Genomic DNA, 14,758 nt, shown 5'->3' with positions numbered 1-14,758 from the left:
GAGCTTTTGAAATTAACATTTTTACAATAGAGAGCTCATGGAGCGATTTTCATATTTGATTGTAATTCAAAAACGAATAACTGCAGATACTTGAAATTTATACCATATGACTTTATCAATTCATCTACTTGATAAAATTCTCAAAGTATTTTGAATTATCTTGAGCTGTTTACGGACATTTTCAATTTTTTTTAGTTTTTTTCCTATAATTGTCAATAAAATTGAATTTTTTGGGTAAAAAAACTTGACAATTTAATACAAAGATTCTGCTATATATTTACAATATCTGTTGAAAATATTAAAAATACATATTCACGATTTTCTTTTAGAAGCATTTTAAGTTCAAATTTCGACAAAATTCATATCATTAAAAATGTACAAATTATTTTTTAGTTAATTTTCAACTTTTATAGCTAAGAGTTGAACATTTAAGACAAAGTTCAGAGTAAGTATCTAGGTTATTCTGTAACCAAAAAATCTAAAAATATATAACCACAGTTTTTTTTGTTCAAATGTGGACGAAATTACATATTAAATAACCAAGAATAATGATTTATGTTATTTTGTTGTAAATTAAAAATATTATTCGTGAGTACTTGAAACTTTTTAAGTATATTATTACTTCGAAAATTTTGGTTACATGTATAGTTATATAAGTACCGAAAGTAGCTGATGAAGATACCCATATAAAATGTAAATGTTTTAAAATTTAACTGTTGAACTATTGAATTCCGTTAAAAATGTAATATTTATAAATGAATTAAGTGGTGTATTCGTCAGCGGCTGGTGGACTTGAATTAATACAAGACTGCACCCAGTATAATATAATATATAGTTGTAATGTATAGCGGAAATTCTTTGCGCCGCCGCTCGCCGAGGTCTCTGCGGTACGCAGGCCATGACGTTGCAGGTTAATATATTTAGAGGTATTGTTTGTACATAACCCACTACAACGGCTACAACTGTCTTAGACAATAAACTATAAAATTACATACGTATTCTCATTTTTATTATAAATGTACGTACATGAACAATTTGGATAGAGAGAAATTGGAAGAAACGGCGGTGCAGATATGTAGGTACTACAGAAAAGTGTGTTTGCCACTGACGATTTATGAGTTCGACATGCTGCTGCATTGATTTAAAATGATGCAAATGTAGTATTTTTTCGGAGGGTGATCACCAAAAAACAAAAATTTCTACTTTTGAATTACGTATAATAATAACTGTAAATTATCATCACACACTCATACCATGCGAAGTTCGAGATGCGAGCTTATATATTAATTTTAGTTTAAAAAAAAATAAAAAATGAGTGGGAACTAGTAACTGTTTATCACAATACGTCAGTCCTGCCATCCCGAGATTAAAATGTAGTTTAACTATTCAAATGCCTATTTAAAGTTATTTTTATTTTTAAGAACAATCCATTATTTTTTGTATTTATAGATTTTTAAATGAGCTATTTATAAGTGTACCTCCCGCATCGCATAGATATTAGGTATAGTTTTTATTATTACAGTTATCTTAGCATAGACCGAAAACTCAAAAGAGGCGCATCTCCCTCATACGATCATGATGGAATCGTGGATGCTCTGCATATTAACATTTTTAATGAAGCTTTTTTTGGGGGGGGGGGGCTTAAACCTATAGTATGCTCAATGAGCTTTAGCCCCCCCCCACAAATATATACCCTTAAAAGTTAAAAACAATATATACTATGCACCTCATAGATAAGTATATAAATTATGATGTAGGTACCTATTTGATTTCTAAAAACAGCAACAATATATATACATTATACACATTTACTAGCTGTAGATACATATGGACACTTACCTGCAGTTGCTATTGTTCCTTAGTTAGATTCACTGGCGGTACATCCGAAGTTATCGCCATGGTTCTCGGATTCGGTAGCTTGATGAGGTGGCCGCGATATAGGATGTACACCTACTTCAAATAGTTTGAAAAATATTTGTTCTTTAAATTGAATTCATTTAACAGCTGTACGAAGCAAATAAAAATATGAACATGAGATAATGATAAATAGTTATTGTTATAAATTAATTAATATAGGTACCTACCTAATTGGTCCGTTTTTACATAATATATAAACCATAGTGTATATCAATCAGCTTCTTTCTTTTTAAATATGGTCTCAAAAAATAAGCTACTATACTAGTAAGTGGGTCGCAAGTCCTATAAGGTTGAAGACAAATATTCAGCTGTAACTGGTGCTCACCCCGCCGCGTGATAGCTTCTGGTAGGTCAACGCCGGGCGCCGGCCAACGATCGTAGAATCGAGTGTTGCAATTTGCAATATTATTGTGCGACGCACACTCGTATACCTACTTACATTGTTACGCCTGAAATATTTTTTATTATTATTTTTAATCTCCCACTCAGTGTTTAATCGATATCGTCAAAAATATTCACATGTGGAAGTTTTTGGATCCAATATCTAGCAGTTGATAAAGATAGGCATGATTTTTTTATAAGTGGGTATTTAGAGTTCAATGTTTGAAAAAATGTATATTGACACAGTTATATTTTACAGACACTTTAAGATCAACTTTGGACGAATTGCGTATTAAGAGTAAGAGTAAGACAAAGAATAACGATTGTCGTTATTTTGTTGTAATTTAAAAATATTATTCGTAGGCACTTAAGTCTTTTACAGTAGGGAGTAGGGACATTATATTATATTGTATACAGTATACACTATACACACACAAAGGCGGTTCCAAGAGGGTACTGGGTGGGGGGGATGTTCGCCTCCTGTTCACAAAAAAAACATATAGGTAACATCATTTTTCATAAATTATTGAAAAACGGCATCGTAAAAATGTTTTAAATTACAGAGATTCTGGATCGACCTTTGTACGCACATAATGACCTACCTACTACAATACTAATGCTTGATAGCAAAATAAATTATTTTGATCGCAATAATATCATACAATTTACTCAGTAATATTACAGACAGGCCCTCTTCAGTCTTCATATACAATGATTATTAAATTCAAATCTAACACATCCAAAACAATGACTAGTGATCTCATGTACAGCATAGCGTTTCCCACATACCCTTTTTTTTCTAAATGAAATTTTTAATATGTAAAATAATATAAATTCAAATTCAAACAAGTAGTTTCCGAGTTATCAGACAATCTGTACTAATGATAATAATTAGTAATCTAAGATAATAAGTTTAGAAGATATTTAAAATTTAAGTACCTAATTAATCCATTAACATTTTATGATATAATTTGTAAAAATTGTTTTAGTGACTGAGTAGTGAGTATAATAAGTAGGTGATAGCTATTAGACTAACATATTTATATTTTTTTCATATTTTATGCAAATGAAAAATAGGTTGAATACTTATAATACTTAAGTATGTATACTAATCTGTCAAAAATTGAAATCATGATTTTTCATTGTAAATTCCAATAGGTATTATTTTTACTGGCAATATAAATATATTTTAGATAAAACTTTTTACAGCAATATTATTGGACAAAATGTAATAACAAATATTAAAATATATATTATACCTAGCTTATTTATGAGTTATGGAAAAAAAAATATGAATAATTAACTAGCTGAGGAACAAGTCATTAAAAAAATAAAAATTGATAATAATAATATCAAATTTTTATTATTTGTATTGTTGTTTACAATTTAACATTTACAGTTACATACAGTATTATAACAATAAAAAACACAACATCCCTCATAAGCTATGGCTGTGATAATAATCAATGACGGAAACAATTTACTTTATGATTATAATAATATAATCGTTAATATAATAAATTGAATTATTATTTATTTATGACACAATTGTCATGCATATAATAAATTTGTATTAAAAATGTTGATAGTTCAAACTTTACACTAAACAGGTAATCTCAAAACGCATCATTTTTTTAATACATTAATATTTTATATAGTTTACTACCATGCAAGTATTATTAGTTCAGTCAATTTAGCCTACAAAATTTAAAATAGAAGTTTTAATTTTAAAATGATTTGCAAGTAATAATGTCACCATGTTTACAAATTAGTAATTACAAATATTAAAATAAAAACAATTCCATAAAAAATACAAAAATATCAATTAGGTTGGTACTTATTATTGATACTTTATCTATTTCCAATAATAAAATAGAATGATTCATGGTCAATACTTGATACTTGACTATCAAAATATAGGTTTTCGTTAATTAAAAGTAAGGCTTTTGTAAATATTTTAATAACAAATTAGGACTTGGAAGTTGATGTTTTAATTAAATAGAATTCAACATATTTGTGTTAAGTTAATACAATATTACATGTCATGTGTCACTGGAAAGATATTAATACTGACTGGAACAGATTAATACAACTTTAATTAATCCAAAATAGGTGAAAGTACTAAAGATAAAATTTTTAAACTTTTGTGTAATGAAGAAATGATATAATAATAATATACGCACACAAGAAAAATTGGAAATATTTAAAATGACAAAAGCTGTACAACTTATTTTAATGACATAGTTTTAGTATTTTGGCTTTTTTATGCATACATATAATTAATAGAAGTAAAATATAAATATGTAACAGTTAAAATTGATAGTGTTCAAAATAAACAAAATATCAGAAAAAATATGATCTAATTACTAAATTCATTTGTGGTATGGTTGATTTATTGGAAAATATTGATTGTAGACTGGTCAACAACATTGTAAATAGCCATAACATAAACTGAAAAATAAAAATTATATTATATTATCATAACAAAAACTGAATCAATGCACAGTACAATTTCAAAAGCACCCTATGAACCTTACAAAAGCATTAAAACTGATTAAGTGAAATCTAAGACATTGTTTTGGTGCTTGATGATTTCAAACAGAATTGTGTAACACTGTGGAGTTATAAATAACTTCAACTTAAAAGTTTAGTTTTATAAATTGTACTACATGTCTGTGTTTATAAAAACGGTATGTATCATACATTTTAAGATATCTTATTAGATAAATATGATGATTATATATATATTATAAGTAAGTTAAATTAAAAAAAATTATTGATACAATGATACTTACAAAATATTTAAATCATAATTATTTTAGTGGTGATCGAGATCTTGATCTATCTTTTTTGGATTGGGCAGCTAAGTCATCCCATTCAGATAAATCATATTTTGAAAGATCTCCATCTTCATCATCATCATCATCGTCGTCTTCTTCGTCATCGTCATCATTTTCAACAACAGCTTTTGACCACGTTTTATTTCTTCCTCTATCGTTATCTTCTTCTCTACCATTTTGACTGTTAGAATCCTCACTTATAGAACCACTTCCTCGTTTTTGTTTCTTTTTCTTACGTCCAAATTCATCATACTCGTCATCAGACTCTTCACGCCTGACATACTCAACAACTCCCCTGTCATTGTAGCCTCCTCCATAACCAGTACGTTCCTCTGGGTCGGCAAATTTAGGTGCATTGCACATATTACATTGAGATCGACGTGCCCAATTCACATTGCCACACTTGCTACATTGCCAGTCATCAGCCGAGAACAGTCCTTTACTCTTTTCAGCAGCTGCCTTTCCGATTTCAGCACCAGCTTTTTTCTTGACCGGTAAGTCTTCACGTTCCTTATTACATCGGTTACAATGGGTACGACGAGCAAAGTTTATGTTGGCACATTGAGCATTTGGACATATCCAGTCACCTTCGCTCATGCGAAAAGCTTTGCCTGCTGCATCTACTGGAACGTCCAATGGCAAAACATCCTCCGCCTTCGAGGACATGTCGCTAGACATTTGAAAAAATCTGTCTTTACCAAATGTCACAAATCAACAGTTACCAATAAATATTAGCTGCTGCTGCTGCACATCATAGTAATTGTGTAAGCTTGAAAGTCACCGAAATTATTTCTTGAGCATATTATTGTTATCATCGAAAGAAGCTGGATCTTGAGTTAGAATTTACCCAGTAGAGTAAATATTATAAATACGCATACAGACGGTACATAAACGACAAGTGCTCGCGTACGAGTACAATAATTGTGATTAAATTTAAATTACGTACATTAATAATACATACAAAGGACGATTTTTAATCGATGAAACGACTACGATTTTGACGTACTATTATGTTTGATTATCTCGAACAGTAACATTACGTTACACTCGTCCTTAACTCTTAAAAGTTAAAACCTAGAGTATCATAGACCATAGTTTTATTGAAAATGATTATTTAATAATTAGGTAAAATAAATACGCGGCGGCATTCGGTAGACGGTAGTGTACCAATAACCAATTGGCAATTACCAAACTACCAAAGTTTTGGTTACAGTGATGAGTGGGAGAGGGTGGGTATTGCGATAACCGCTGACAGTGCGACCACATGACGAGGGATTTGATAACAAAATGTTGTTTTATTCAAAATTATTTTACAAGCCCTACTACTAGGGGACATGCATGATTTTAAGATATTTTACTTACGAGAGTACTGAGTAGAGACTAGAGAGCCTAGATGGCTGGATAATATTATTTTAAGATTTAAGCCTTAAGGGCTTAAGGCTCTCTCTACGTACTTCCTTCTGCTACCCTAGTGGCTAGTTCAAATTCAAATGACGTAGTTAACATGTTTCCAGTGTTTCCACCTTCCACGCCGAATCAACGAGAGCCGATTGCCGAAATGTCCGAAATTCGGATTTCGAGTTTTCGGCGTTTAATTGGAATTTGATCGTTGAAAACAAAATGGCAGCAACTCACGTAGTATAGAAAAATGTTCCTATACAGAGTGATTGTTATACAGGACGTTTCGTCCCAGTCAAGAAAACCAGTCCACGGATGTCTCGGCCCCGGCAATCATGAAGATTGGACGTTTCGTCCCGGGCAAGGTGGATATATATATCCATAAGGTAGATTTATATCCACCTTGGTCTCGGGGAGTTATTACTTATTAGCTATAGAACATTTGGTCTCCGGGCTCCGGCAATCGGCATATTTTAATTGTAGAACATTCTGTTCTCTGGTTTTTAAATTATTATTATTTATTAATATCTCAATAGTTCATTATTTAGCGGCTAAAAATTAATACGTTTATTTTCAATGAACAATTTAAATAAAGATTACCTATTCACACTAATATATTATTTAAAAAACATACGTCAGTAAGATAAAAATAAATATTATTTATTTATTTATAATTCGTAAATATTGAGCTTCAATTTATTCATTTCTATGACTTTTGTTTTGACTTATTATGATTGTGATTCATTTAAATCTTTTTTATTTGTAACTATGTTGTATGATTTTATATTTGTTTTTGGAGTATTGTAAATTAAACATTACATTTTTCACTAAAAATTAATGTATTTAGATTTAGACATTAGATCATTTTTTAAATATTTTTTTTTAAAATTAATTTAACTTCCTTGGACTAGCTTTTTGACGGAGACGAACTACTATATTTAGGAGTAGCCTAAAGCGATATAAACTTCTTTTTTTAATACGAACCTACCCATATTTTTTACTGATAATAAATTAATAACTACATATTAGGTATCTTCAAATATCAATTGATTTATGTCTTTCACCTAGTAACGTATAATGTATTATGTATAAGTATATACGTTATACAGTATGATTCTTTTTATAAGAATATGTAAGAATTATACAAGAACATGTTACAGTATGAACTACCTACCTACGTATTATTATATTAGGTAGGTACCTAGTTATATTATACTATAAACGTTGTTATGAATTTTTTTCCCCTGACGCTCTTAAAAATTACCGATCATTAATATTAATCCACCCGAAAAGTTACTAAAGTTGAAAAAAGATTTTAATAAAAACAAAAATAAAAAAATAACCATTAATAATAATATTGATAAGACTTTATATGACTGAATTTTATAAAATAAAATTTGCTTTTTTTTGTATTATTTTTTCCTTGGATTTTTTCACTACATTCAATAATATTGACATAATATGTTAATTTATTATCGTAGTAGTGCAGTTCGCGCAATCGTACAGCAATGTAGATAGCTATGCAGATACAAGTCCCAACAAATACTATACCTATTTTTAGTTTTTTCAATCGGATTACCTCCCTATTACAAAAATAAATTTAATAATGTAAAATTATTTTACAAATGTCTTATGCCTATGATTTTGAATTGTTAAGAAATGGTAATTGAAATACATTTAATTCCGACTAATTTATTGTTCATTGTTTATTATTTTTAAGTTACTCTAATTTAAGCAGCAAAAATCTGGGTCTATAGGCCACCCAAATAGGAATAAACCCAATAGGTTTATTAGTCTACTCTTTAGTGCACAAAAATGAATAGGTATCTCAAAAAATACTAGTTCGAATGTAGGTATATTGAATAAATCAATGTAAAATAATAAAAATTGAAAATATTTAAAAAACTCAGCTTTTCAACATAATGTAACAACTATTTGCAAGGGAAAATAGTGATTCTCATTATAAAAAAAGACGTTGGTATCCGCCACAAGTCAGAAGACCCTTTAATGGTATTTGGAAATGTGGCCTTAAGAGGACGCTACACCCGCATGTGTTGTCTCCGTCTTACAAATGTAGAACATAGCAAAACAATGTTTTGCACGGGAAAGAACCGAGAAAGCTACAGTCATAATTAAGAAACGAAATTTTCACCACATAAAAAGGAGAACTTTGGCTGTGCAATATCGTTTTTATTTTTTCGATATCACTTATATGAAAAAAGTTATTATTGTTTCAAAATACATTTGTTTTTGTATTTTTCAAACTTGAATAACTTTTTTTGTACTTCCGATATCGAAAATATAAAAACGATATTGCACAGCCAACGTTCTCCTTTTTATGTGGTGAAAATTTCGTTTCTTAATTATGACTGTAGCTTTCTCGGTTCTTTCCCGCGCAAAATATGTTTTTGCTATGTTCTACGTTTGTAAGACGGAGACAACACATGCGGGTGTAGCGTCCTCTTAAGGCATAATTTTTTTAAAGTTACATAAATCAGAATAATTCTGATAAATGATAATAAACAATTATTGAATAATTCAAATTATTTGAAAAATGAATATTGTTAAAGGAGAAAATAGGGAGGGGGAGCATTGTTGGCGAACCACCCTGTGTGGCTGTGTAGGACGGTATAGGGAGTATCTAGCATAATATTCAAGCCCGTGGTTGCTAGCGGCCGTCGCTGTTATCAGCGCCGTTACAACTTCCTACCATGAATTAGGGTTACTGGTTAGCGCAAACCTGCAAAATATTATATTGTACAATTTATTAATGTGCAATAATGCATGTGGTGCACTCGGTGGCCATCGACGGCAACAGCAGCAACAACAACAATAAGTACTAACAGTCAACAACAACTCCGCCGTGATCACGAACCGATCTTGACGCCAAAAACTGAAAAACAGAGACGCAAATGGCGGGGTTGTTGAATAACATCCGCCTCAGGGTAACTAGATCGTGGTTGGGATAATATATCAAATCATATGCGCGACCCGTTTTTTTATTCTTCTGAAATCCCCGTACGATGAGCATTTACAAAAAGGTCGACTTTTACGAGCTGTGCCGGCTCTGCATGTGCGTAGGCGGCAAGAAACACCATTTATTCAAGAGTCAGGAGAGCAGCGATCGGCAGCTACAGCTCAAACTGAAAAAGTGTATACCTTTGCAGGTGAGTGGACATAAACATTAATTAATAATTTATTTTGTTTACCTTCGAGTACTTTCCCGATGAAGTCGAATCCAACATGATGCCTATCACCTGTAAATTTTCGTACTTATTAGATTTTAATACAAGCTTGGTGGCTGTCATAATATCAGAATAATAATATATTCTCATTTGAAAATATCACGTTATGATGACAGTACCTAGTTGTCATTTTTAAATAACATGTCTTATAATGTAATAGCTTGGTAATAATTTATTGAGATCACCTTCAGAATAAAACCTATGTTTTTTTAATGAATTTTTAGATCAAAGAAAGTGATACTTTACCAAAAGGAGTATGCGAAAACTGTATAGCAAAAATGGAAGAATTGTACGATTTTATAGACCAATGTGTAAATACTGAATCTATGTTAAAAAGTTACTGTGCAACTTTAAGTATTTCTGATCAAGCAAAATGCCAAGGAAAAGTAAGATATTTTTATCAATGTTTTTAAAATATGATAAGTATAATAATTAATTACTAGGGACATGCTTTAAATAAGTGCTAGACAGTACTGCAATAGGCCTAAATTAATATTCATTACTTTATGCAGCAAACTTGAATCATGAAAGATAATATATAATAATATGATGAAAAAAATGTTAATTTAAATTTGTTTCTGAAAGTTTCTGCTTAGCAGTTTACTATATAATTTAACTCAAATATTAGTAATTTAAATCCCTACTCACCATTGTTTTGATTTAAAAACTATTTTTTTCAGGTTTATGTACGAGAATCTTTAGAAAATAATTCTGTAAGTACAAAGAAAAACAATAGCTCTGATCATTCATCATCTATGCTTACGATGCAAAGCCTGTCAAATCTTGTTCAGTCTGGTTCAATACAAATAGTAAATGATATAAACAGTAAATATCAAGATTTCTGTAAATATGACAATATGCAGGTTAGTTATTATTGTTTTTAATTTAAAAAAATAATGATTTATACCTTATTCATCAATTTGTTATTTTATCATAGCAAGTTATAACTAGTACAACTAATGGAGTTGAATCCATGAAGTACAATTATACAATAGCCAATAATTCAAATCAGTCAGTTCAAACAGATTCATCTAATGAAGAAAATGATGCCAGTGAAAATGTTCAAACCATTTACTCTATGCCTGTAAGCATTATACATTATTTTGTCATAACTCAAAACTGTTATAGTAGAACAAAATAATTTATATAAATTAAGAAGATTGGGTTGCAAGGAGCATATGTTAATATTGGGGGAAGGAATCTGGTAAGAATCCCAGATGTTTGAGATTGGAAAGTAAAATTTAATTGATTTTGGAAGTGGCCAGTTGTTATTAGTTATTATTTATTATAAACAAATTACAAGTATTTGTCAATATAAGTGACAATGGGTACATTATGTGCAGCAGAGGTAATCATTTTGAAAGACATCATGGGTTGTTGTATCTAGTGTGTAATATAATATGTTAGCCGATGAACGAAGTCACGGTTACATTTAAGGTTCTTAAAGATTATACTTGCATGCACTATGCTTGAAGAAGAAAAGTTCTTATTGTTTAATAATTCATTATTTCAAACTTGAATAATTTTTTTGTTTTTGTGATACTGAAAAAATTAAAACGATTTTGCATAGTAAATGTACTCCTCTTAATAGTATGAACATTTAGTTGCTTAGCTTGGAGTGGTTCTATTTTGCGCACAACAGTTTTTGCTATTTTGTACATGTGGGTGTAGCTTCCTCTGAAGTGTTTTTGGTCATTGATATTGTTTAGTGGATAGCATGATATTATCATCAGCATCTAAAAAAGTAGTTCTCAACATTATATTCAATTTACTAAGGCTAACATAGCTTTAAATAGTTTTAATATCGTAACTTCTTTTTGCAGATACCTCTTTGATTTTAATAAGTTACTTTGTTGTTTTTCCAGGATATTCCTAGTTCAGATAAAGAAGATTCTGAAATTAACATAAATTCTTTAAGTTATGTGACTCCATTAACTGTTGAACCAGAGATGCTTCATTTTCAATTTAATAAATCTGAGTGAGTTATTATCAATAATTAATTAAATAATTAAAAGATATTTTATGTTATGTTTAATTATTTTTATTCGATGTATATTTTTGTTTTTGAAGTAATGATCAAGATTCCGATTTGGATAATAGTAAGTCTAATGATAAAACTTATATGAATGGGTTTTTACCCACGGATGGAGCTCTTGCATCATGCACTGCATGTGGGAAAGTATTAGAATCTGAGGAAGAAATTGTTATGCACAGTCAGATGTGCAAAGCTATGAACAATAGAAGTGTTTCTAATTTGCCAACAAGAAGTGCAAGAGATATGATGCCTCCAAGATTTCCTTGTGATGTCTGTGAGAAAAAGTTTAAAAGGAAAGAGCATTTAATTCAACACAGGAAACTCCATACTGGTAAATATTGTACATAATTATTAAATATTTTAACCAACTTTTATGATAATTATTAATTAACATGTTGACTGTCATGTGACTGCCGGCGGTCATCTATTATTCTTAAATTGTATACTTTTGTGACCACTGGCGCCCATAATCGATCTTAATACCATGCCACATGACTGCTGTTGACTCTAAACGAATATGGGTTTTAAAATATTAAATTTTCTATGACACCTACAATAATGTACTAAAAAAGCTCAGTGGTCTAGTAGGAATAGTTATAATTTGTTTGATCTAATAAACACTATTTTTTCAAATAAAATAGTATATACAATTTAGGAATTAGGAATAACAGGAAAACATGTTTGACGTGTTGATCATGCATATTGTGTGACTGCTGGCTGACTCATAGCAGTCTACGTATTAATAATTAAGTTTGTTATATAACCCTTAATAATAAGATATTGTAGTATAAATATTTTTCATTTTGTACATTTTTTTGATTCCTTGAAATACAAGATGTGAAAAGTAAATAAATAAATAAACTTATTATATTGTATATCTATATTCTTAAAAACCATGTAATCCGTCTCAATTAAATTGAATATTTTTTAGGGGAACGACCATACAGTTGCGAGACATGCTCTAAATCATTTAGTCGTAAAGAACATCTTATGCGTCACATGTTGAGTCATACAGGTCAACGATTGTATGGTTGTGATTTGTGTCATAAACATTTTAGTCGTAAAGATAATCTTCACAAACATCGAACCACACATGGAGTGACTGGACCTCTTGTCTGTGAAGTTTGTGGTTGGTTTTACATTTTAGAGTCTTAAGATAATTTGTTGTTGATGTAAACTTTAAAAGTTCATATATTTATTGCATTAGGTAAATCATTTATTGTAAAACACTATTACGATATGCATATGGCAACACATGATGTTGAGGATAATCAGTTACCATATGCATGTGACATATGCAAAAAACGGTTTGCTACAAGTCAATTTTTAGTTGCACATCAGTTCAAACATCAGACCAAAGGTTGTACTAATAGTCTTAAATCGGAGTCTGGATCCATTATTGGAAAATTGCAAAATGAAGTAATTATACCCGCCTATTAAAATTGATTTATAGCTATATATTTGCTTAATTAGTCTTGTATATTTGTAATTTTCCCATTACATTTCACTATGTAAATTATTATTTTATTACCATAACAACTGCCTCTGTTATTTTATTTAAAAAAAAAATATATGGTTTAGTTACAGGTTGATCTTCAAAGGAAGCAAAATCAACTATCTAATGTGCCAAATACAAATACATATCAAGTATCTTACGAAGAAAATAATTCGTAAATAATAACAAAAAGGTCTAAATCCCAAAATGTTCAGGTTTTCAGGGTGATAATTATGGGTTCCTACAAACACTAGTTTTAGATTTTAGTCATATTATTTTGTACTTGTATGTTACATTTTAATTATTGTCACACTACACCAAATTTTATGACTATTGAAAGAATGACTCAAGATTTTAAGTTATTTTTGTGTAGAATAATTATTTTTTTAATTTTTGGTGGTTTTGCCAATTATTATTTTTTTAGAAAATCAAAACATTAGTAAATTATGTTTACAATTAACTTTAGTGCCTTTACATTTAAATTATATTTTATGGTACAATATAATCAACTTAATCTGAGGACAGATCCTATATAAACATATCACAGTGTAAATGGTTGAATGTTCCATACATATCCACATTTTGGAGTTTTTTAATGTAATTGTAAAATCCTATTTTATTTTTTTTATGTTAATGATAGTAAAAACATGTACAAAATATACCAAAAAACTATAGGAGAACTGTTATTTTGAAATCCACAAACAGACTGATATAATGCTAAGACAAACCTAGTGAATTTAATTGCTCATTAGAATTTAATAAATGTTGTTTTAGATCTATGGTGGTCTTAATTTTTACAATTTTTGTCTAGAAAATTATATTTATAATGTATAACTCAACAATACAATTTTTTTTGTAATAAATACCTAGCAATTATTTTTTGCCATTTTTAAAAATCATATAAATAATTTTAAATTGCTGTTTAATGAATTTGTTGATGATCAGTTAACCATTCCAATGATTAGATTTAATAAAATTTACATTTTAGTTTATATATTTTTTCCCTGAATTACTTGTATAATTTAATTATTTTTGAACACTTAATTTAAAATATAATTGTCAATAATTTGTTTTATTTTTCTAACCATTCATTTTATATAACCTGCCACGTAATAGTGGATATATTATAAATAATTATATTAGAATAATATTGTCATTAAATAAAGTGTTTTATTATGATTAATGTGTGTAGTCAAAGTCTATTATTTAAATTGTATTCCATGACGCCCAGCGGCCGGCTATATTCAAGATTCAAGATACATACCCATGTACACCTTAATTCGTGGCTTTACCCTACACCGCTGTGAAGTTGGTCGCGCCTGCCTAATTCACGTGCCCCCTCTCGACCATCCCCCCCTCGTGGCTCGTACAGTAGCCCGTGGTTACCGCTCTTATATGCACACACCACCATTATTCAACAACACCACCAGGTATACATTATTATTGT

General features: G+C 29.7%; 2 protein-coding genes across 2 annotated transcripts; one reads left to right on the top strand and one right to left on the bottom strand.

Moving 5' to 3' along the window:
- Nucleotides 1-4,555: 4,555 nt before the first annotated feature.
- LOC111029696 (zinc finger Ran-binding domain-containing protein 2) lies at nt 4,556-6,318 on the bottom strand. The gene is made up of 2 exons (XM_022308813.1): nt 5,094-6,318; nt 4,556-4,749 (listed from the first exon to the last, which is right to left on the bottom strand). The coding sequence occupies exon 1, from the start codon at nt 5,814-5,816 to the stop codon at nt 5,112-5,114; it is 705 nt and encodes a 234-aa protein (XP_022164505.1). The 5' UTR covers nt 5,817-6,318; the 3' UTR covers nt 4,556-4,749; nt 5,094-5,111.
- Nucleotides 6,319-9,213: 2,895 nt separating this feature from the next.
- LOC111029662 (zinc finger protein 436-like) lies at nt 9,214-13,905 on the top strand. The gene is made up of 9 exons (XM_022308772.1): nt 9,214-9,703; nt 10,006-10,167; nt 10,462-10,644; nt 10,719-10,865; nt 11,647-11,759; nt 11,852-12,147; nt 12,748-12,945; nt 13,024-13,235; nt 13,398-13,905. The coding sequence occupies exons 1-9, from the start codon at nt 9,560-9,562 to the stop codon at nt 13,488-13,490; spliced, it is 1,548 nt and encodes a 515-aa protein (XP_022164464.1). The 5' UTR covers nt 9,214-9,559; the 3' UTR covers nt 13,491-13,905.
- Nucleotides 13,906-14,758: the final 853 nt, after the last annotated feature.

The sequence above is a fragment of the Myzus persicae genome, unplaced genomic scaffold, assembly GCF_001856785.1.
Source record: "Myzus persicae strain clone G006 unplaced genomic scaffold, MPER_G0061.0, whole genome shotgun sequence".
Classification (NCBI taxonomy): domain Eukaryota; kingdom Metazoa; phylum Arthropoda; class Insecta; order Hemiptera; family Aphididae; genus Myzus; species Myzus persicae.
The sequence above is the reverse complement of the archived record's forward strand: the minus strand, read 5'-3'. Positions and strand labels throughout refer to the sequence as shown.